Consider the following 25,282-nt stretch of genomic DNA (forward strand, 5'->3'; position numbering starts at 1 on the left):
TAAGACATTTAAAAGGTACGGCCTGACACATTTGATGGTAGCATTTGAGCAACCCTTAACAGTAAAAATTAACACGTTATTAGGACTGGGTACAAACCAACAAGCCAACTGATCTCAGTGCACAGTAAATATAAAACCAACTCACAGAGCAATAATGATCAGAAGATAAGCCAATGTTAGAAGGCAATGTGCTAAGGTACCAAAGAGAAGACAACAGAAAGGAACCTGGTGTTCCAAATCCAAAAGAAAGGGTAAAAGAGACAAAACATTTTTTTATCCTCCCAAGTCCCTGAGGATTCCTAATCCATAAAGCTTTGATTTTGCTGGCATTGTGGTATCATCGCTTGTTCTAAAAGAAAGCTTTCTTCCCATCTGGCAAACATGGACCAGTGCTCAGGCATCTAATACTTAAGTGCTTAGAGACTGGTACAATAAGTAGTCAAATGTTTGACTATATGCCGTGCTTAGGTGCACCAGGAATGTTTAATTTACGACAGTAAAATTCATGTAGAAGTTCTTACTTGGCATTGCGTGGGTTAATTGACATGTGTAGGTATATGTATTAGAATGCATACGAGTGTGATTTCTTGATGTTGTCAATACACAATTATATTTACAGTGTGTTACTTATTCGTTGATCACCTTTTTTGGAGTCTCAAACTCCTTGCAGAAAGTCTTCACTTTGTTGCCTACAGAAGAATTGATGACATCTTCAAGCCGTAACTCATTCCTTCTAATAAGATGTGCTATAAGATCAAGGACTAAGAGAATGACAGCAAACATTTTGAATTCCATCAACTTCATTGTGTCATCAGGTATGAAAACATACATGTCCGTTATCATATTATAGCACACAAGTACATTGCCCTCTCTTCTTATCCATTTAGTGATATCCAAATTCAGCTAAGCTAAAAGCCACAGAATTACCCTTCCATATGCCCTTCAATTACTTGCATACCTCTTGCATGAGCATAAACATATAAATAGGATGGTACAAAATTCCTTTCCCAATCCCAGCAAATTATCAGCATTATATTTTCATTTCAGAAAGATAGGAAATATAAAAAAATAATCATAAGTGAAAATTAATTGTATTCCCACATCTCTGGAATTGATAAACTTGGGCAGGGTATTGGAAAGAGTATTTAAACTTTTGTTTAGATTTATATATTGCAGGAGTATCCTAAAATAAATCAACTGCTCCATCAACACTAAATCAGACACAATGTTGGTTGAAGATAATTTGTTCAGATTAAACAATTGTCTGCCAGAAACTAAACTGTTTTTGCATTTTGTTGGCTACCAGATTTTTTTATTGGAGATGCCAGACTAGGACAATGATTCCTAACCCAGTCCTCAAGACATACCATCTGCCTAGGTTTGTGGCATCTCCTGACTGGTGCCAAAATGATATAGAAATACATTAAAAATGTGCTTTCCTGCAGATTAACATGGATTGTAGTAATGTGGTTATACGTATAACTAGTAAAAACAGAAACTGAAAATACTTTAGGAAGAACCTAAACAACCCCAACAATCCTATGGGAGGTCAAAGAGCAGTGTTCAAATAGTTCTGGCTCGAATATGATGCTGTAATATATAGTTAGTTTTTATATATTTTACATATTTATATACCATATACCTTATTGGCTCGATTATAGGCCGCACCCTTAAAGTTTGGTGCTAATTTAAGGAAAAATTTATTTTTAAATAAAAAATACACATTAGTGGAATGGTGGAATTTATCTAATGAACAGGAAAACATGTATTTTAAAATTGTTTTGTATCTATTATGCAGTTAGTCAGCATATCTTATATACAAACAGAAAACCAATAGCCATTTTAAGGTCCCCCCCTTAATTCATAATGCACCTTACTTATAGATATGCCACTCTGCCCCCAGACATGCATTATGTCCCCCTGATATGCCACTCTGCCCCCAGACATGCTTTATGTCCCCCTGATATGCCACTCTGCCCCCCTGATATGCCTTATGCCCCCTAGAAATGCCACTCTGCCCCCCGATTTACCAATGCATCCCCAAACTTCCTGGTGTCTAGCAGGGGCAGCCAGTGATTGTCTGCGCGATGCTGGGTCTTCTCAGTCATATGAAAAAGAAGAAAAAAAAACACCTGTCCGGGCGATACGTATTGTGATAAACCCCGATTATAGGCCGCACCTATATTTGGGCCAATACGGTATTATTGTTTTATTTAGCAGCTTCATAAGTGGGACTTGCATGTTATGACCACTGACAGGTAAAGTCAATATATATATATATTAAGTCCGTAGGGCCTTCGGCAGGGTGTCAAAATAGAATATAATAGAACAAATAGAATGTGATACAATTATAAATACATATTTCTCTTTATTTTGCTTTACCAGACAGAACACCTGATTACTGCCACACCTAATCAGCAGCCTCCACGTTTTTCCCACTTGTCAACTCATTTATTCTTGCCAATATATTAATTTAGTATTTTGTGTTGACATGATTAGAATCATAATTGAAATAGAAATTAAATGAATTCTTAAAAAATAGCAAAATAATATGTAGATCACCTATCTAATATTATAAGTGCAGAATAACCTTGGCATTTTAGGATATTTTCCATACAGTGAACTACAAACAATTAGTTTACAACGAGTCTACACTATAAATACAGCCACATTGTGTGTGTGAAGTGTACAGTATGTTCCAAATCATTAAGCGGATACACATGGCATAAACCGTGTTAATAAACAGTACTGTGTGTTCTAGACATACCACTTTGTACGTCACGCTAACCACCAATGGTGTGGTTGTATTCGGCATGGTGAGTTCCCTGTCTGTGTTCAGGGTGAATAAACAAGCAGTGTCTTCTTTATCTGATGTTATATCAATATCTTAGGTACAGAAAAAGGAACATTTCCTGTGTTCTCTGAAGTGTAACTTGTGTGAAAGTACCATTTATATGGTTTCTTGCACCTGCCATGAGGTTGAAACAAAAATAGTAGTGTTATGTAATTCAAGTAGTAGTATTATGAAACTTGAAGCACTAATCTTGCAGGGAGCCACATGCACAGGGCCAGAGTTACCTATAGGCAAAGTAGGTACTGGCCTAGAGCACAGATCTTGGTGGGGGCACCTCCTCTGCAGCGGACTGGACTGTCCACCACTGGCCCTGCAAAGCCTCACCTTCTCACTGTTCCTTTGCAGTGCTGGATTATGACGTCCCGGTGCTCAGCAGTGAAGCCACACGCATTGCAATGGAGAGATAATGAGGAGAAAGTAAGGGGATAGATAGATAGATAGATAGATAGATAGATAGATAGATAGAATTGGAGATAATGAGAATAAGGAGAGGTGGGAAGAAAGGGGAGTGGTAATGAATAAGGAGAGAAATAGGGAGAAAGGAGGGAGATAATGAGAAGGAGGAGAGATTAGATAAAGAGAAAGGGTAATGGCAAGGAGAGAAATAGGGAGAAGTAAAGAGAAAGGTAAGAGATAAAGTCAAAGAGGAGGAGAGATAAGGATAAATTAAAAAGATGAAAGAAAAAGAGCACAAATGAGAAAGTAGGGATCAAATAAAACATAGAGAGATAAAAGCAGAGCCTTTCCTGGTGTGTGTTTGGGTGTTGGCGTGGCAGAACCTGTTCTGGTGTGTGTGTTTGGTGTGGCAGAGCCTGTCCTGGTGTGTATTAGTGATGGGAAGTTCGGATCATTAAAGCGAATCGGATCATTTCGATTCGTTCACTGAAATGATCCGATTCATGATCCGGATCTTCGGATCACTCAGTGTGTCTGCACGGAGTTACTGTTTTCCAGTAACTCCGTGCAGGCACACTAACGATTGGCCACGCCCCTTTCATTATAAATCCTCCCCCCTGCCTCCAGTGATGTCAATGAAGGCAGAGAGTCGTTCAAAGATTCGGATCTTACAGGGATCCGAATCTTACAGTGATCCGGATCACTGTAAGATCCGGATCATTGTAAGATCCGGATCATTGTAAGATCCGGATCATTGTAAGATCCAGATCTTTGAACGACTCTCTGCCTTCATTGGCATTCTAATCATTCAGAGAATGTCACCATACTGTTATAAATAATACATTAATAATCACTGCCCCCAGGATTTACATTCCCCTTTACCTGCAACTGCACCTTAAGCTAACTTTATTAAATTAATTAAATTAACCCTCACCATTAAATTAACCCTAAACACCCCATCAACCATGACTGCCCTAAAATTAACCCTTAACACCCCATCAACCATGACTGCCCCTAAAATTAACCCTTAACACCCCATTAACCATAACTGCCCCCAAATTAACCCTAAACACCCCATTAAGCATAACTGCCCCTAAATTAACCCTAAACACCCCGTTAAGCATAACTGCCCCCAAATTAACCCTAAACACCCCATTAAGCATAACTGCCCCCAAATTAACACTAAAGACCCCATTAAGCATAACTGCCCCCAAATTAACACTAAAGACCCCATTAAGCATAACTGCCCCCAAATTAACACTAAAGACCCCATTAAGCATAACTGCCACCAAATTAACACTAAAGACCCCATTAAGCATAACTGCCCCCAAATTAACCCTAAACACCCCATTAAGCATAACTGCCCCCAAATTAACCCTAAACACCTCATTAAGCATAAATGCCCCTAAATTAACACTAAAGACCCCATTAAGCATAACTGCCCCCAAATTAACCCTAAACACCTCATTAAGCATAACTGCCCCTAAATTAATACTAAAGACCCCATTAAGCAAAACTACCCCCAAATTAACCCTAAACACCTCATTAAGCATAACTGCCCCTAAATTAACACTAAAGACCCATTAAGCATAACTGCCCCCAAATTAACCCTAAACACCTCATTAAGCATAACTGCCCCTAAATTAACACTAAAGACCCCATTAAGTATAACTGCCCCTAAATTATCCCTAAACACCCCATTAAGCATAACTGCCCCCAAATTAACACTAAAGACCCCATCAACCATACCAATTTATTAGGTAATTTATCTGGAGTACATGCAATTAATTTAGGGGCAGTTATGGTTAATGGAGTATTTAGGGTTAATTTCAGGGGCCGTTATGGTTAATGGGGTCTTTAGGGTTAATTTCAGGGGCCGTTATGGTTAATGGGATCTTTACGGTTAATTTCAGGGGCAGTTATGGTTGATGGGGTATAAGGGTTAATTTTATGCTGATGACTGAGGGTTAATTTAATTAATTTAATAAAGTTAACTGTAGGTGCAGTTATAGGTAAAGGGGGGCAAACTCAGGGGAATCTAAATCCTGGGGGCAGTGTGAACATTATTAATGTATTTATTTATAAAAGTATGGTATCAGTGATATTCTCTGAATGATTCGAATCTCTGTAAGATTCGGATCCTTGTAAGATCCGGATCCCTGTAAGATTCGAATCATTCGACTCTTCGGATCATTCGACTCTTCGGATCATTCGACTCTTCGGTTCATTCGACTCTTCGGTTCATTCGACTCTTCGGATCATTCGACTCTTCGGATCATTCGACTCTTTGAACGACTCTCTGACTCTGAGTCATCGTTCCTGTGTGAATTAATGAGCTGTAACCTGACCCCAGAGTGCTCTGCAGATGACTCACAGCTCTAGGATCAGGTTACAGCTGCATGATTCACAGACTGAACCGCTACAAACGAATCGTTCAGTCTAGTGAATCGACTCATCCGGATCACTAAAAAGAACCGGATCAAATGAACGATTCGTTCATGATCCGGACATCACTAGTGTGTATTTGGTCATCTGTTTCCTGGTACTTTTCTTACTGTAGGAATAAATAGAACTATGTAATTTTTATTTATCTAGAGATAAAACGCCCTCCTGAATTTGTAGTCACTTCAGAGGACAAAACTTTCTAGGCCCAGAAATCAGTGAGAGGAAACATAAAGGTTTTGCATTATTTCAATCTGCATATTAAATCTTTCGAACATGAGGCCCTCTGCTTTTTGATTCTTCTACTGTCATATTTAGAATGAAAGCAGAATATGTAACTTAAATGAAACTGAAACAAACACTATTCTTGAAAAGTAGCCCCGGATGAATCACACAATTATTAATAGACAAAATATTCCGATAACCGACTTTAATGTGTCTCCTAGTTACAGACTAAACTTGAACAAACAAAGAGCGATAGTTGTGTCCTGTGATAGAGTCCTGCTCTGGCCAGGATGTAATAAAAGACACCATCAAAAATCCTCTCTCAACTGTGTACCAGGGGACAAAGAATTCTGCTGTTAATTCTGGGCTCGATTAGAGGAAATCTGCATTTTATTGTTTATATGATGTGTTATAAAGAAAAGGTAAAAGGGTCAATGTCTTTAAGCATTAGTGGATAAGGATGGGGCAGTTGGTATACCCTTTAGCCTGTCAGCACTGTACAAAATTATCAGATAAGGGAGGGTATCTAGGAATGTGCTCTGTGCTAGATCCGCATCCCATCCACTTAATGACAGGAATAGAGCTGAGATTAGATGAAACAAGAGTAAAGAGCTTTGGATCTAAGTTGCAAAAGAAGGGTTGAAAGTTCATACCCTGATTCTTTAAAGAAAATTATGTTTGTATGAGAAAGTTAACCATTTGCAACTATCCTTTTTTAACGCAAAAAGTTAATTCATTTATGTAGATCTCAGGAGTAGAAGAGGGATTTTTAGGAGGTGGGGCAAGGCGAAATGCTGAAAATTGTAACTGTAGGAGTTGAGGCAAAAAGCCTTTTATTCCACCTGCTTATGTGGTAACTCGCTATTGTCGCTATTGCACTTAAGACTATATATTTGTGGTGTGCACACGCCTTGCCAAAGGCACCGCCACGAATAATACTTTACAATCTACAGGTAAGCACATTATTGTAACATTCTGGGTGGAATGTAGAATTACTTATGCTTTGTTTAGATTTATGTTTGCATTTTGTGTAATACTTTGGTATAATGTTTTGTATGGTATGCAAAATTAATCAAATTTTTAATGATCATTGTTTGGAACCTCTTCTGGGGGAGTTGCTGTCTGATAGGGTGGGTCTAGCTGTCTGTAGAAGCATGGCAAATAATAAGGGTTGAGCACAACACATAGTCATGAACAGTCCAAATGGTCAAAGCAGGCAGAAATCAGACAGTAAATCAAGCAGGGGTCAACTGTAGAGACAAACAGGGTAATCCAAGAGGCAAGCAAGAGGTCAAATGCTGGGTAATCTAAAGAAAATACTGTAGCGCAGCAAGGAGGGTAGACCTGGAAACTGAAATCCAAGGACACAGTATGTGGGCTTTTATAGTGCTGTAGCTCTTCACTCCTCCCCACTGTTGGCCAAAGCCATGATCAGATTGGATGACAGAGAGGTGTGTTTCCATAACACATACCCCTCTGCCTCTTTGACTACCTCTTGACTGTGAAAAAAATAACACTGAGCATCAGAACATGCTATAATTTTAATTGTGTCAGGCCCTTGCCTTACAATGTTGGGGGTACTCTTCTTCTGTCCCCCCTGGTTGAGCAGCATCCGTGGATTCGGAGTAGGACACAATGAGATTGCAGAGTAGGCCAAAGCCTAAAGTCCAGCGCTAGGGGCGCCTGTTTTCACCTGTAGAGGGGGAGGGGAGCCTAATAATCCACGGATGCTGCTCAACCAGGGGGGACAGAAGAAGAGTATCCCCAACATTGTAAGGCAAGGGCCTGACACAATTAAAATTATAGCATGTTCTGATGCTCAGTGTTATTTTTTTCACAGTCAATATTTTCCTTGAAGCAGATCTATTATTTGGCAAAACATTCTTTTTATTCAAAAATAAGTGTGCACAGAAAGGCACGGAGGAAGACACGAAGACCTAAGGAAATCTTAAAACTTCACATTTGATCCTCTAGCAAATATAAAATATATGAAAAACAAAACAAATAAACAAACTTTGAACCAAAAGAAAAACAATCTCTGCCTCCTTGTCTAGGGCAAATCTCTGCCCTAGACAAAAAAAACCAACCAATCTCTGCCTCCATTAAAGTTGAATGCACTTAATTCACCTGTGCAATTATATTTGTTGTTAAAAAAAGCAATATATATGTATTAAAAAATCACCTTTAATTTGTACCATGGGGGCATCCATCGTAACCTGTTCTAATGATCTACATAATTATTCCTCACATAAAGCCATTCTGCCCCTTTTGAAAAATGATCCTTCTGTTTGGTAAAAGCTTGTGGACGGTACGAGCTTTTGTAATAAGGTAGAGGAAAATATTAAGCATACATCAGAACGAAATTTATAATAGGCTGGAGCTGACACCATTTGCCACTAAGTTGTATTGAATTCAAATGAAAGGCATACATAAGACGATGAGAGGTGGAAAACAAAACAGGATTGATTCTTCAGGCTATAAAACAATGTGTTTCTTTTAACAGCCATTTAACAAGACACTTTAGAGTACAAAGGCCTGGCCCACTCCCTGCCCCATGTATGACATAATAGGGGCTAACTAGTTTGTAAGCTCGTTTGAGCAAGGCCCTCGTCATCTGTTGTTTCTGTAAGTCAAATTCTTATGTTATATACTACTTGTTATGTGCTGTCTACCCCGCACTACGGAATATGATGGAGCTATATAAAACAATAAATATTTATTACACTGCCCCTGTGAACCACACGCATTGCCCCACACCTCTCATGGAGCTAAAAGGTGAGATTTGCTGGTGACGCAGCCTAAAAGCTTCCCAGGAACGAGCCATTATGGTATGAGTAATATTGAATTCGCTATACGAAATTCCACAGAATAGTTAGTGAAGATCAGAAAAACACTTGCATATGCAATTGTAGTTTTAGTCAAAGTCTTTATGACCTATTTCAGAAATAAAATGAATGGGAAGTCACTTACACTGATGGAAGTTACCTTATTTGGCCAATATAACCTCATAACCTTTCTTGGCTGTTTGCCACAAAAAAAGGAAAAGGGTGACTAATTGTATTGTTTAGGTTATTTCCAGCAGCCCGTATTAGCTAATAATCACAGACATACTGTCAGCAAGTATATCCTTAACCCCTCTTCTAGCAATTCCAGTATACACATATCCACTCATTCACTTTTGGCTAATTTTACAGTATTTTATATTTTTCTATATAATTTTGAAAAATGCATAGTTATTCTTACATAAACATTACCCACATAAAATATTTTTTCTATGTTTTTGTTTACCCTTCAGGAAAATGAAAGGTATACTGTTGTATAGACCACATACACTAGGGGGCAACAATGTGGGAGCACGTGAGTGTAGCCACTTTTAATGTTTCTTGGTGGACAAGAGACAGAAGCACTGAGATAAAAGGACCCCTAGCCAAAGTTTCATTTAATTTTTCTTAGTTGGCATGCGCAGAAAATTTCTCTTGTGCAAAACGTTTCACAGAGCAAAAATTTTGTGCGCACAATATCCGCACCGCATGAAGTTTCAAAAAAATTATTTTTTTCTTTCTTGGGAAGAACTGTTGTGCGCACATATTTGGACATGTGCGCTCTCTAAAAAAGCTATGTGCGCGCGAACAAGCGCACAGCTTAGAGGGAACACTGCCCCTAGCCGCTGAAGCAATAAAATGTCCTATATTGCAGTCTAGATATATTATGAATATTTCAAGTGTCACCTTCATCTTCAGCACCTAGAGATTTATGGTGGAAGCTCTTAAGGACCAACTTTTAAGGACCATGCAAAAATGTTGCCTGTCTTAATCTCTTTTCCTTCTGTTTCCTTTTGCGTCCAGGTTACTTGCGCAGCTGGTACATAGTCTCTCAATAGAGTCTTTTCTTTCGGAATATGGTGCCAATTCTTTTTTGACCCCTGAAATATGTTTTTTGCCCTCTAATATCCCTTAAGGCAAAAAACTGACTCTTAGCGGTAAGGTCAAAGATCGCATCTCCTTCCTCCTACCTTCCTCTCTGTCATGCAGCTAACACTTACCAAATCTTATCTATAACATCAATCTTTAAAGATTTGTTTCCCTGTTTCTTTATTGCTTATTGGAACCATTCCTCCAGGCTTTTCCAAGTTCCGCCCTTAGCATTATTTTTGTCTAGGATCTAGGATGCAAGGAGTAAAGTTTCAATTTCTGTGGTGGTGATGATGATGATGGCGCCACCTAGACCAACCTCTCCCCATCAAAACCTTTCCTCTCATTTTCAACATTTTCAAGGAGGCCTTCTGGATGTCCTAGTTATTTATAAAAAAAATCTTTTGTTAGATGAACAATTAATTCAGTTGAAAATAACACTGAGTTGTCAGAGATCAAGCAAGGGGTTATTGTATACAGATACCTATTCTTGCCGAGGCCTAGGGTGGCATGTATACTGCAAAAGCAAGGGCAGATCGCCCTAATGGGTAATCAGGCTCCCCCACACACTGCTGCTGAATGGGGTGAGGTAGTTCCCAGGGAAATCTCTGAATTACACTATGAAGGACAATGCTAAACCATCACATGCTCTATAGTGTGCTGTACCTAGTGCTGTGTGTCCTTCTGTGGTGAAGTGGTCAGATATGACAACATATCCCGATGCTCAGCAATACGAATTACAGCTGGGACATTACCCTGGGTAGTACAGGTATGATGGAGAAACATGTAACTGATTATTAGACATTTGTATTCAGGCGAACATGGCGGTGCAACTCGGCTGGCAGAGGCCACTCGTCTCCCTGCTCCAACAGTTAAAAGTCTGTACTAACGACCAATAAAGTCGCTTGTACGGACCTTAAACTGTTGGAGCAGGGAGTCAAGTGGTCTCTGCCGGCCAAGTTGCAGCACCAGGATTTTAAAAGTCTGTACGAGCGACTCTATTGGTCGCCAGCAAGGGGCTCGTCTGGCATCAACCAATTGGTAGAACACTAATTTGTCACAGTCACCGTGTGTCACTTTATGGCTAATGCCTACGCACATAAAGCTCCTCGTCAGAGCTTTGGTGTGCTCCAATAAACAAATTTAGATTTGTCACTTCAATATAAATACATATAATGTTTTATTTCACATTTTTGTCCCAATATTTTCAATTCTTAAATATCATCTTAAACATGTTGTACAGGAGTGAGGTTTGACACCTGCCTCTGTTGCACTCCGCATTATCTTTACCTTATTGAGCTAGGCCTTCTCTGATAAAACAATCTGTAACTAAATCTCATGTAATTTGTCACTCAACTTCTTACAAACTCACTTATTTTTATTACTAGTAATAACCCACTCCAAATAATATAATGTTTTGTGCTCAGCACGTTTTTTTTACTTACACAACTTAATATACATCTTTAAATTTATATTTTTAACCCTTGGGAGCCCAACATCTGAGCACAGGGCGTGTCTAAATTCTATATTGTCATTTAACTTCCCGCACCCCCTATACTTAAAGTTGCCAGTTTGCCCCCACTTTTTTTTAGCATTTAGTAAAAAGTCTCTAATCTGTTGTCCTTTCATAATGCTCAGTGTGTAAGTACTTATATATTGTGTTCTAACTATTCCTCACAGTTAATGCACTGTTACATAACCATGAAATTGTTCTTCTAGCACACATCTCGATTCCTGTTTCATAACCTCATCTCACTCACACCTACAACGGCTTCAATGTACGGCATCAGACATCTGGTATTCCTTAGTTATTGAGGAGCACACAACAGTCCCTATACATATATGTTATATATAAAAGTTCTAAAGATTAGTGATATCCATTTGATGCTAGTTAATTGTCTTATCAAACATGTTGCTCTGGCAAAATCTATTTGATTTTCCCACATATCACTTTGGGTACATACTGTATCCCTTTAGTGATCCACTGTGTAGACGAACCGCTAAGACACCTGCACTCACTAGGGACCTAAATTGACGTCACATACACTTCCTTTTTGAGAACAGCTGATTTGTCACGCTTTTTGAACTCACTAAAGCCCACCGTGTTGATACATTTTCATATTAACAGCCCCCGAATAGGAGGGAGTGGTTTCTAGCTGTGGGATAGAAAGTTGAGGGATGAGTATTAATGTGTGACAGTACAAATACATATAATATAACGGAGTACCAAGCAGATGATCAGTTCACACTTCTACTATTCATGATAGTTCATGATCCATGATTCTAACGGACTTCTCACAGTCCTGAAACGGGACATACAAAGAATATGGTAAACATGTCTATAAGGAGGCAGCCTCTAAAAACAACAGTGCCACAGTTTAACTTTTGCAGAAATCACAATTGCCAGTTGTAGGACGTTGAATTACTGTACAGGAGAACTAACCTCTAACACATATTTGGACTAATACAGAATATCACTTAACCCTTTGATCATATCAAAGATATTTAGTTAAGTTTATTTGAAATATGTACATCAACATTTAAAGATGTTGCAAAATAAGACAAAGCATATTCTGAGAAAAAGCCATTAGCCGTCAACATCCAGAGTAGGAGGCAGAAGAGGTCCTTTTCCTCCTCTACCTTGTAGAATAAATAGAAAAAATAGGAGTAAAAGATGGAGAAATAGAAGTAAAAATGGTGGAAATTAGGTAAAAACTAACACATATCTCTAGCAATCTAATACTGTCCAGTTCAGCGTAAATAAGACCACACAAGATTATTTAAAAAGAACACGTTTATTAGAGACTGAGCCTACATAAAACAGTATATGAATTCACAGTAAGACCCACAAACTCATTTGAACCTCTTTGTATTAACAGAACAAAGCAATAGGTGTACCATAACATCAGAGAGCAATGTGTATAGCATTGTGGGCAGCCGTGTGTATGATGTGTTCATATATATATATATATATATACTCCTATTTATGTTTTCTCCCATTTAATACAGGTATTAAGCCTTTAGTAGTACTGCATGTACTAAATAATTCATATTTTACTAGAATCAAATGCAGTAGATAGTTTGGAGAGTACCTATGGTTTGAGAACTAGAATGGCAGGATCAGGTAGTGTAGGTGGTCTCAATACTACCTATAGTGGGGGAGATGATGAATGCCAGGGGCTTGTACCTTGTTTACTAGTTTTATTAGGGAATGAGGAATAAATAGTTTGCAGATTACCTGTCTTGGGTTATGAGGAGTATACACTGATTTTGGAAGCCTCTTGTAAAATAATCTATAGCCCACAGCTTGTGGTTGACGTACAAACATTGTCTCTCATGAAGTCATCATTCATAAAAGGTATTATTAGATGTTCAATGGGTTCTACAGTAGCTGAGTTTTTTGGTTCCATAAACAATCACCAAATTGATGAGTGTGTCCCACATTCATGTAAAAAGTAAGTGTACTAACAGTGAATGATTTCATATGGGATCTAGCAAAAATAGTTCGCCACTCCATTCAATGAGACTAACTGACAGCACTTTCTTTCCCTTGTACAATGACATTATTTCAAGCCTTTTCTTATAGTATTTTAGCTTTCCCACGAACCATCCCTCCCACATTAACCCCCAACAAAAGACTCTGGGACAAGCATCAGCAGTGGAGTGAGAAAAACCAAGAATTACAATTCATCGCTTGTAACAAAACAAATTTCAACTACACATAAGCAAAAGAACAAACAAAAAAAATGGGTCTCAAACAAAACAGGCTTAATCCACATGCACACACACACACAAGAAAAAGAAACAAAACATAAAAAGATTAGCTGGGAACACAAACAAAAAGATGTGTTGGGGTAGTATCAAAATTTAAATAAACAGCAGCTTCTAAACCGTATATAATAATTAAAAAAATGACAAAATATTTACAACATAGAAAACTAGCTCTCAAAACTAAGTGCAAACTGAACTTTGAATATGAATCACACCCAATGGTTCCTTTCCAATTTTCCCATGTAGAGGAATTGTCTTGGCCATTTCACTCAGGTGACAATTTCCGCTTGAAGGCTGAAGAATCTGCCTTGGCATGAGGCGTTGACCAAGATTAAACAACATAGTTAGTGGTGGCAGTCGTGTATCATGGTTCTACTTTAGCCCATCCTCACAAGACGTCTCACTGTTCTCATATATATGCACAACTTTCCAACTTTTGGTGTCCGTGGAAAGAGCACACACTAGATTCAGGTATCTGCCAACGAAGGTTAATACTGCCAAAATGTTCTACAGTCAACTTCATTTCATTTAACCTTTTTAGGTCACACCCTGTTCTTCAAAGCATTCACCAAGCTGTATGATCCTTTCAACCTTGCTTGTTTCATTTTATAAATGAGAAACCCAATAAAACCAGCTGAGACTGCAGCCATGGACAGTACTATAGCCGGGGCAATGAGGCTATACTTGGGGCCTTGCTGTCGCTCTGTAAGAGACAAAAAGAAGCAGATGGACTATGAACCATTTGTGTCATGTAAAGTTGAATTTATGGAGATTCATGTCAAGTTCAAGGATCAAGAGAAATTATATATTCAAATATAGTATTTATAAGCGTAGATATCTTATATATATATATATATATATATATATATATATATATATATATTGTTATTCATTTTAATATGCTGTTGATTAAACAAAGAGCCTTAAACTGGTTTTGATCCTTACATTCCTCTGCACTGTTTTTGGTATCCATATGGCTGAGAAGTGAAAGCGTGTGAAAAGTATATTCCTTAGGGTATTAAAAGTATGTGAAGCTTATAACATGTGTGTGCTCGGGGTGGTGTTCTTCCCATGCACAGTGGAAGCCCTTCTTTTGTTGGGTCAAATTTCTTTGTAATTTTTGGTAATACTCAACAGTTATATTGGATTATGTACAGAACCGTTTTCGTGGAACTTGGGGCAACAATCCACAAGCTACTCGCTTAACCCAGTTACACCTGCTCTGGAGGCCCTTTCCTCCCAGGTGGTTGCCGTAAAGATCTAGAATTTATTGCCCGGTGGGAAAAAATAAAAAACATAATTTGACACAATGGGGCTCAGATTTATACCACCAGTGAGATTAACAGAAATGGTGATTCCATTTAAAATTATACTGTATATGAGAGGATAAAAGAGACACAACAGTTTAAAAATACTTTTGCTTCTTCCACAGATGTCTATGGTATTTTTAAACAGCTCTTGGAATTTACACACTGTGCAATTTGAGCTCCGAATGGTTCACAGCTGCTCTTATTTTCACTAAAAAGTGACAATGGAGACCTTATAAAGATCATCTAAATACAGTTCGAGTGTAAAGGACAGCCTTTAAGCACAGGGACTGTTGCTGATCACAAGTCCAAAGATATAAACTGTGAATGGCCTAAAAAAAAGTGAGCAGTGTTTCTAGGAATTGGTATTTAACATTACTGTTGCTCTAATAGAAGAAGTAAATTGTGTTTCTAGTGTTTATTGTGTTGTGTCCCAAGTCATGAGCTCGAAACACTGTCTTTGGTAGAATAAATAATAGTACACTTTGTTCAGCGCAACATTTTTTTCAGAACATGATTTTCAGGGTATATTTTAGACACATGTAATCTTCCCTTACCTTGGACATTGATTTCAATAACCTTGGTCCTATTACCAGCTTCATTAATTATGCTGACAGTGTATGACCCAGTGTCATTGACAGTAACATTTCGCAAGGTGAAGGTTCCGTTTTCAGACTGCATAATGGAGCTATTTCCAGGACACATTTTCTGCAGTATGATGGTCGGGGATGGAATGCTGTGGCTATCGCAGATTATGGTGACTGTGTCTCCTTCTGTAACATTCTCAGATGGTGTGACAACGACCGTGGTGTTCTCAGGTGGAACTAAAGGAGCAGAGGTAAAAACACAGTAAGAACCCAGCAAATACAAGATTTGTAAATAAAGGTATGCCTCAAAAACCAAGTTGAGCATATTTGTGTTAGCATTACTCAATTATTCACTAGGCACGGTGAGCGAATCTTTAGTGGGCCCAAGGGCAGATGATAATTAAGTGTTGTCCTTTATGGTCCTCCTCTACAGCCTTATGCCTAATAAGGGAGGAAACATCAAGGTCTAAGGACGACATGAATAATACTTTACAAATAATACTTTTTAGCTTCTTACCTTGCACAGTCAATACTGTTTCAGCAACTTCTTCTCCCACAGCATTCCTTGATTCACATCTATATATCCCTGAATGCTCCACAGAAGCACGCACAATTGTGTGTTCTCCATCACTGGTTTCCCAATCTAATAAGCCGCTGTCAGTGTATTTCATTAGGGTCAGTTCTGGTGTGGGATATGCTTCTGAAATGCATGAAACGTGAACAGATTGCCCTTCCATCACAGACGTAGATGGCATGATGATTAGATGTGTGTTTTTGGGTGGAACTGTTGAACAAGAGAACTCAAGTTAAAACATTTGGGAAACAAGCATTGACCTTGCATGCAGTATATAGTGATGGTCATCTGCTCCAATCAGTTTTGTATTCACCAGTTGTAGACATGATCACCTCACCTTGCACCAGTAGTTCTGCTGTTTTCTTCTCACTTCCCACTGTGTTATATGCTTCACACTCATAGACGCCATTATTCATGCTGGTCACATTCCTGACTGTGAAATCCGGCCCATTTACAAGGAGTACAGTCCCTGACTTGGTGTGCTGATAGATGGAGAAACTAGGGGTTGGGACTCCATCACTTTTACAAGACAGTGTTACTGTGTCTCCTTCTTTGGCATCAGAGGGAAAGTAGGAAATCACTGTGTTCTTAGGAAGATCTGCAGTAAAAAGAAAGATTATGGTGTTATCACTGAACATAAAATAATGAAATAGCTCATATGAAAAACCGATACATCTCATTGTTTACCATTCAGTACTGGATACCTGGCAACCCTGCCACTAAGCCTCTACATTCGCCAAGTAACACCATTGCTCAGTACGTCTAAAGAGCCCCTCATACAGTTACTGATCACAGTTACTGATTTAGTTAACTCAAAAGTACACATAAGTCATACCCAATACCACAACAATATACAACACTTACACTCCACAGTCAGGGACACTGTTGCTTCTGCTTTCTTAAGCAGGTTCTCGGCACGGCATACATATACAGCAGTGTGCTGGGGTTGTGCTTCATGTATTTCATAGACTCCATCTCCATCAAGTAAGAGTTTGTGTTCTGTTTCTGTCATTGTCCACAGGGACACATTTGTCCCAGACTGACCATGCCCATAGCACTCGATTGTAACTGCTTCTCCCATTAGAACGGTTGTATTTGGCAGGATGTTTATTGTAGGTTGGTTTGGGGTATCTAAAAAGTGAGAGCAATGTAAATGGTTAGTGGCCTTCTAAAAGCAACTGAAGCACTGGGGACAGACATTGAAAATAATGTTAGGGCATAACTATCCAATGTGTGGGTTCTTGCTTATTTCAGTAAATAATATGGTCGGTTATAGAAGCATCATTAAAGGGGGAATAGCATAGGGGGAAAAATAAAGAAAATGTAGGATATACACCTTGTACAGTAATTTCCACTGAGTCCTCTTTTTTCCCCACAGCATTCTCTACATAACAAATGTATTTCCCAGAGTTTTCTGGTTTTGCTTGAAGAATTGTCAGAAATCCATCTTCAGTAGGATATACTTCATAATCGTGGTATTCCGTCTGTTTCACCCACCACTTTCTAGCTGGAGTTCTGCTTTCAGAACTACAATTCAAATATATTGTGTCCATCAAGTTCACCTTAGTAGATGGGTAAACTGTAATATGGGGATTTCCTGGTGGATCTGAAAAAGAGGATAGCCTTTCAATTATACCGGCATCAACACATATGGAAAATCTAATGGTTTGTCAAAGCCAACTATATGATGTAACGTAAAATATGAGAGGCAATTATTTCCTCTAATATATTTTCAGTTCTGCAACATTTAAATGATGACGATGCGAGCTGTGATCTCCCACACAAGTTTATTCATCCAGTATTTGGTGAATGTGTGCTGACTCCTTGTTTTGTTACACCAAGTCCCATTTGTCAACCCATGATCACACTGTTACTTACAATTCAGATTGAGTGTTATCTTGGCATCTCTGGTCATTGGTTTAATCTCATTAGTTGTGAATTCTAGTTGTGCCACACACTGGACTTCCATGCCCTCATGTTCCTCAGTGGGGATCCAGCCGTATGATAGGCTGACGTTTTCCATCTGGTTTGTGTCATCCATATTCCATTCCGGGATAGATTCTGCCACCTCATTTTTGTCCACCAGGATCTTAACACTCATCATCTCCACAGGATATACAAGTGGGACAGTACAATTGATTGTAGACCGAACACCAACAACCAGTGAGGACACTCGTAAGATGGGGTCACTGGGAAAAGCTGCAACAAGACAAGAAAGGAGTGTTATTGTCAGGGAAAAGTACAACTTAACACAGGAAAATACTGTTGAGTTATTATAGGTCTGCCAGTCAACTTCTACATGAGGGAAGACATTTTATGGACACATTACCAGTTAAACCTAGTGTAAAGCTACATGTTTTGAGGTATCACATTACTACTATACTTCTCTACCCATACTAATTCTTTCATCAGGCACCACTTTCTCAAGGGCAACACATGAAGAATGTCAGAGTGTTTAAATTGTAGCCCTGCCCAGTTAAACCGTATATCCACCCAATTTTTGTCATAGTCATCCTATTTTCACAAATCAAGTTCACATCATACATATGCCTCACCCACAACTAATTTCATTTAAACTAGATTATTTATAGTATTGCTACTATTTGTTTATGAAATAAGGGAAGCAGTACAGTTTCCTCACTCTAGTTTTAGTCTCTACTACTCTACTCTACTGTAGCCTGGAATTTCTAACAAATGTGCTTTCTATAATGTCAGTGCAGCAACTAAGAAGCAGAGCCCATGGGCACTAGAAGAATATAATAGAAAATAACTTACAGTATGGTATGATTTTGACGCTTTTCTCTGATTTTCCATTCTTGCAAAAGACTTTACATACGTATTGACCTTCACTCTCCTTGGTGACCGCCATCATGGTCAGGTTGGAAATGTGTCCTTTGGTGCTAACTGTACCAGATAAGGTCTTGTCCATAAGACTAGACCAGGTAAAGGAAGGCTCATCACAATCCAAGGCAGTACCAATGATGACAAGTGGTTCCCCAATTTGTACAGGAATCACACTCTCCGAAGGAGAAAACATAATTGAGGAAGCGGAGGCTGTGGAGAACACATATCAGTCAGAAGGTTAAACATATTATAATTCAATGTCAAAAGCAACTAGATTGTAAAATTAACCAGTACGTCACCAAGGGGTACAATATGGTTTAGCTGTCCACAAAAATTGTTTGACCTTGTGGAAACACTAAGCTGAAGAGGTTTTAACCAAGTGAAAGATCACTTTCATTCATAAGACTGCAGACCATATCGCATGTTATAAATCACTTCTTGGTTTAATATGCTGAGTCTGCAGAATATAAGAAGTGGGATCTCTTACTAGTCACACATACTACATAACCAATGGCTAAGACTTATAACAAAATAAAACTATACTTACAATGATGGATTTACATGGTGTGATATACCAAGTTTAAACTGAATTGATATCCCAAAGTCAACTTTAGTTCATATAGTAATGCACATTGACAGTGTAGAGCAGCGTATGTACTGGATTATTATCACTATACATTTAGTGTATAGCTCAGGGGAAGCATTTTTGGGCAGTTGTTCTAAAATATATCAGACAACAGGGTAAATATTTAACCCATTATTGCAAGAGGATTTTTATTTTATGTGAATAGCCCACAAGCAGTTGCAAAAATGTTACTGGAAAATACATTACAGTGCCTATAGTGCTTTGTAGGTCCTAAAGAACAAGGATGAACTCTTTTAAAATACATGATTAGGATTTAGAAAATACAAAAAAAATCTTACTAGTCATAAAGAGATAGGTGATCTGTATGAAAACCAGAGCTGATGGGAGGATTCCTTTAGTTCCAGACATTATTAGATGTCTTTTTGTAACAGTCTTTCAAGGTAGGATGTCCAGTGTGTACAATGTATCCTTGGTTTCATATAATCTCATTAATAGCCTTAATAGTCCAGATTTTTTTATGATGCCAGAGGTTCAAGTGATGGAGATCCAATGTGTTCCAGGTTCTTGTGTTCTACTGCCTGTCTGCTTCAGCAGTGAGCAGAGATGTGTAACGGACCAAGTCATGTCTCTCTTTTTAAGGACTGAGGGAGGAGGGAGATTCCAGCTGGGGAAACCACAAGGCACTCTGAAGAGTGAATTAGAATGTGACTCTCACAAGTCCCACTGCTGCCCTCTACTGTACAGTATGACACTTACAAGAAAGAGAAAGTATTGTTTGGTGATGTAATGTCACAAGATACATGAAAGGAATCTGACATGTCTAATATTGTTTTGTAAAAACATTAACAATAGCCTGACCACTGAAAAACAAGACTTACTTACTGATTTCACTGGCAGTAACATGTATACTATGGCACTAAAAAAGTACAGATAATATTGTTTAATATAAAAATCACAACCTATGCCTGCCTAATGACTTTGTTCAGGAATGAAAGTGAAACTACCTTTGCATTAGTTCTTAATTACCGATAATTGTTTTGAGAGCTAGATTTGGATGCTTTGTGGTCTATTTATAAAGTGTTGATTGAGTCCCATGGAAAGTTCAGTTAAGTTGAGTTGCTTACATCAACAGGTTCTTACAGGGACTTTATATGAAAGGCTTACATGAGCAACAGTAGGAGTTAAATGGATAGGTTGTAGTTCAATGGGATACATGAAATGGGCATATGAGAAGTTAGGGAGGACATTTACAGAGGTACATAGCTGATAAACATCTCATGAGTGGCCTTCTTTTGCATGTTGCACATTTTTGGCTATATGGAAAGCTGTTGTTAATAGCTGTGTACAGGATTGAGAAATGGTATAGGTAGGATATACACCTTGTCCAGTTATCTCCACTGAAGCTTCTTTTTTCCCCGCAGTTTTGTCTGTGTAACAGGTGTATTGCCCAGAGTTTGCTGGTGCTAAGTGTTTTTGAGACCTAGATTTGGTTGCTTTTTGGTCTATTCACAAAAGGTTGGCTTGAGTTATACTGATAAATTAGTTGGGTTTGATGGAGTTGTTCAGATCAACTCAGCTAAAACTGAGCAACTTGTCAATTCAATAAAGTCAACTAGGTAGTTCAAGTTGGCTCGATACAAGTCAATTCAAACCAACTCAAATGCCAACTTGCAGCAAAAAGCACATTTTGTAATCTATTGTTAGTACAGTTGTATTGGCTGCAAGTTAAAAAAAAGTGCTTTAATGCAACTTAACTCTTTAGGAGCGGGCGAGTGGAGCCAGGACTTTTTATATATACATTTAGTAAACTGTACTGGCCAATTTGATGACCAACTTGACTGTGGACCCAACTTCCAGACTTACATGGCTCCTCAACCCTACATAAGGTTTGGCAGACATTACAAGCCAAGTTCAAGTTGACAGCTGAGTTCCCAAAGGCCTGACAGAAGACTTGATGGCATTAACCTCAACAGGACTCTGAGTGGATTAATGGGTTGCAATTTGAGATGGCTTATTAAAGTGGCCTTGAGTCAGACTAGTTACCCCTGTAACTTAACTGACAAGTCAAGCTCAGATAAATAACCTTGATCTCTTTATATAGACATAAACAATTTACTGTGATTTTTTTTCTGATCTGTCAGTAAATAAATAAAGATAGTCTCCGATTCACATAAGTGGATCGTATCACAACCCTATGCGTAAACCGAGTTTTTTTTTCAACTTCAGATCAATCTATCTTGGTGCAATGTTAGTCGGGAACCCTGCAACCTACCCATAAGGGGACTTATTTTTTATATGTATTTTTGTGGTGTGTATTTAAGCCCATCTCCTCACCTTTTATACATAACTTCTTAGTGTCTCCAGAATACCTTATAACACCAGTGTGAGAGCTTCCAAGGGCTGGTAACACAAGTTTTCCCTTTCCTGTGCTGTCATGGGCAGAACAATGATAGGTTGAAAAGTTTTGTTGCTGTAGCAGTATAACATATTTTATGTGTTATATGAATATTTATAATAAATAAGAAAATTATTTCTGCTTCACACGGTTATTTTGTTCTGTACATGGAAAACAGTATCCTTGTGGAACCTCTATGCAATAATAATAAAAAAAAAAACCCACAACATATATACAAAAGCAGAAGTCTTGATTGTTCCATCTCCTCGTGATTCATCATGTGGTGTGTTGTAGCAACATTCCCGTGATGTCGGAATCATGCATGTGCTCCTCTGTCTCCTATGGTCAGTACCCTCCCAGTCTACTGCATCATGGATATTCTTTTTTAATTCATAGTTAAAAATAATAGCTGTGACATTTGAAAATAAAAATTGTGCAGTTTTTTTTCCAGATCTTATTTATGTTCTAAATATTACATTAATTTACAATGATCTTGGACAAAATGGGATTATGTTACTTTCTAAATATTTATCGGGACATTGTGGATATATCTCCATATAAACATTCCTTAAGAACTTATTTACACTTTATTCATTTAGTTTGATTAATGAAATGTAACTAAGTTTTCTGGTAAAATATAATTTTCATTTTATTGTTGTTTTTTTATGCATTGGATCCTTTGAGTAAAATCTGAGATGCTGTATACTGAAGCTACCAATTCAGTTCCCTCCACTAATGTATACACACAGCAATTCATCAAGCTGCTGAGCGCACTGACAAACAGGTTCTCCTGTATTCTTTAGGGACTTGGCTGTGAAGTTGGTTTCAACTTGAGTTTACTGTGACCCAAGGAGGAACCCACCGACGGTATTGGATCTCTCTTAAGTTTATCCTTGTCCTTTCCTGAGTTTAGTCGTTCCAGAAATACTATACATTGTATTGTGATTTCTCATACACTATATGACCAACCCTTTACGGCTTCCACTCTTCTGGGAATTCTTTCCACAAGATTGTGGTGTGTTTCTGGGAATTTGTGCCCATGCAGCCAAAAGAGCATCTCTGAGGTCAGGCATTGATCTTGGACGAGAAGGCCTGGCTCTATCTGCATTCCAGTTCATCCAACAGGTGTTCATATGGCCATACATTGGTGCTTCATTTTTTACAGCTGGGTATAGGTATGGATGAAACACCTAAATTCAATAATTAGGTGAGGTGTCCACATAGTTTTGGTCTATATGTACATGTTACAAATACTACATTTATGTTTACAACTTGCTAGTAATCAAGGGATTGCTTCAAATGTAAAATGTGAGCGTTATAGCATATTGGCTGTACTCTGGCTACTGCAGTGTCTAGTTAATGTGCTCCTGTTGTTTTAAGCATCATTTACATATTAAGCGAGGCTGTGACACTTAGTTAAAAATCAGGTCGGACAGTTCCAGTGTGACAGCACAGGCAGAGTGTTTGAGGGTTATGATGGCACTGATAATCTGCTTGGGGGCAAAGGTGGCACTGTGGGATATGTTGCCTGGTGAAGTTAGGGGGGCCCAGGACAATTTTTGCACGGGGCCTTGTGGTTTCTAGTTGTGTCCTGGCTCCATATCACAAAACAGAACCCACAGCTTGTCCTCCCAGCTGTAATCTTATACTTGGAAGGTTGCCTTGTAATTAGGTTCAACGGGATTACAGTGTAGAGTATGTGAAGTATGCCCTTTAGCGACACAGAACAGAGGAGTAGATAGGGTGGGTGACTCTGCTGAGCATGCAAAATGTCTTAGTTGTTCCACGATCGTTGTTTTTCTAATATGAGACTATATTATGCATATAAATTCCCTGCAACTCTTTGGTGCTGCCGCTACCTGGGTCCTGATAAGCAGGACTTGGCAGGTCTGTTCAATGCCAGTATTTTATATATTGTTTGGCCATGGCAACTCATTTCTTGAATTGTTTTCAATTTCCGAGAATATTGTGTAACACCTGCTATCAAAACCAGGATAAAAGCACTAGTCTGGTAATCCTACAATTAATCTTCTTAATTCACAAATTGTGTGAGGGTGTCTTTCAGGATATGTCTTTTGAATAGAACTGAAAGAATGGCCTGGCTGCTGTGAGGAGGAGTACAAGACAATGGATCACTCCTGATCCAGATTTCTCAGAAGAGTTGGATGCAGGGGCTTGGAATGTCGACATCCAGAGATTAATAACATCAAACATATTTAACCCTATCCCACTTAAATGGCAATCGACTGCAAAACTAGGCAATCAGATTAGTAGTGGAATAGTATTTCAGCAGATGCAGCAGACAAGTATGGGAATAGTGATAGAACTTTTTCTATTTTGTGTCCTCAGATTTTTTTGTTTTGACAAGTGTATTATTGAATGAATGTATTAACCCCTTCAGTCGCCTATAGACGTACCGGTACGTCCATAAAATGCATCTCATGAAACACCTATGGACATACCGGTATGTCCTGACCTTCTTGCAGCGGCAGGGTCACATCCCCTGTCATCAGAAGCCAGCATTGCTGCCAGATCTCCTGTAACAGCTTGTGGCACGAACGCCGGAAAACTGTTACAGTTTTAAATGCACGATCATGCGATTGGGCATTCCCTTCCGGGTCGCTTCACTGCTGACGTCACCTGGAAGGTCATCGGAAGACGGGATATCCCCTGCAGGGTCTGTCTAGACCCTGGTAGGACATTCGATCACTCCGATGACGCTCTGATCACAGACACTGTGATCTCTATGCAAGTCTGTGGGGACTTGCATTGAGATCACAGTGTGATCGGTGCAGGGGGATCGGGGGGAGGAGAGTGAGAAACCATGTTAAAACCAAGCTAAAACACAAATCATGAAAAATAATAATAATAATACAATAGATAATAAAAAAGTGTGTTAAGTGATCATGTTCAAGAGGTCCCTAAGAGGACCTCTAACCATACTGCACTGATAACAGTGCAATTTAAAAAAAAAAAATCAATAAACAAAGAGATGCAGCTTAACAATCACAATCTAAGCAACACAGGAGTGTTGGTGAAAAAAAGCGCAGGAATAATTTCTGCAGCCACAGTGATTGGTGGCCAAATAGCTGCATGAAGAGTGCCCAAATACCCCTGATAAGTCTGGGTTGTCTGCTTTACAGAAATATGTACTTTTGTGGGTATTTTTGGTTTATTTGTTTAAAATTAGAGTTGCAATCCCATCATACCTAATGTAAAAATTCTATGAATAATGTACACCTTATAGTATGTGCTGGGAAAGTATGAAAATTGTATATAAATGAGGTATTTCTGAATTGATAAACTTGGAGGGGATTTTCCACCACTTTACCTACATTTGTGAGGATTCAGAGGGGAAAATATATAAAAAAAATAGTTGTTTTTTTCTAA

General features: G+C 38.6%; 1 protein-coding gene across 1 annotated transcript; it reads right to left on the reverse strand.

The window, feature by feature from the left end:
• Nucleotides 1–627: 627 nt before the first annotated feature.
• Nucleotides 628–24,415, reverse strand: LOC149283302 (vascular cell adhesion protein 1-like). Its single transcript, XM_089497693.1, has 8 exons — nucleotides 24,355–24,415; nucleotides 18,843–19,121; nucleotides 17,946–18,266; nucleotides 16,932–17,198; nucleotides 16,405–16,665; nucleotides 16,011–16,277; nucleotides 15,464–15,730; nucleotides 628–761 (listed from the first exon to the last, which is right to left on the reverse strand). The coding sequence occupies exons 1-8, from the start codon at nucleotides 24,413–24,415 to the stop codon at nucleotides 628–630; spliced, it is 1,857 nt and encodes a 618-aa protein (XP_089353819.1).
• Between the last annotated feature and the right edge of the window lie 867 nt (nucleotides 24,416–25,282).

The sequence above is a fragment of the Sceloporus occidentalis genome, unplaced genomic scaffold (genome assembly GCF_023333645.1).
Source record: "Sceloporus occidentalis isolate IW3139 unplaced genomic scaffold, rSceOcc1.0.p SCAF_106, whole genome shotgun sequence".
NCBI lineage: Eukaryota > Metazoa > Chordata > Lepidosauria > Squamata > Phrynosomatidae > Sceloporus > Sceloporus occidentalis.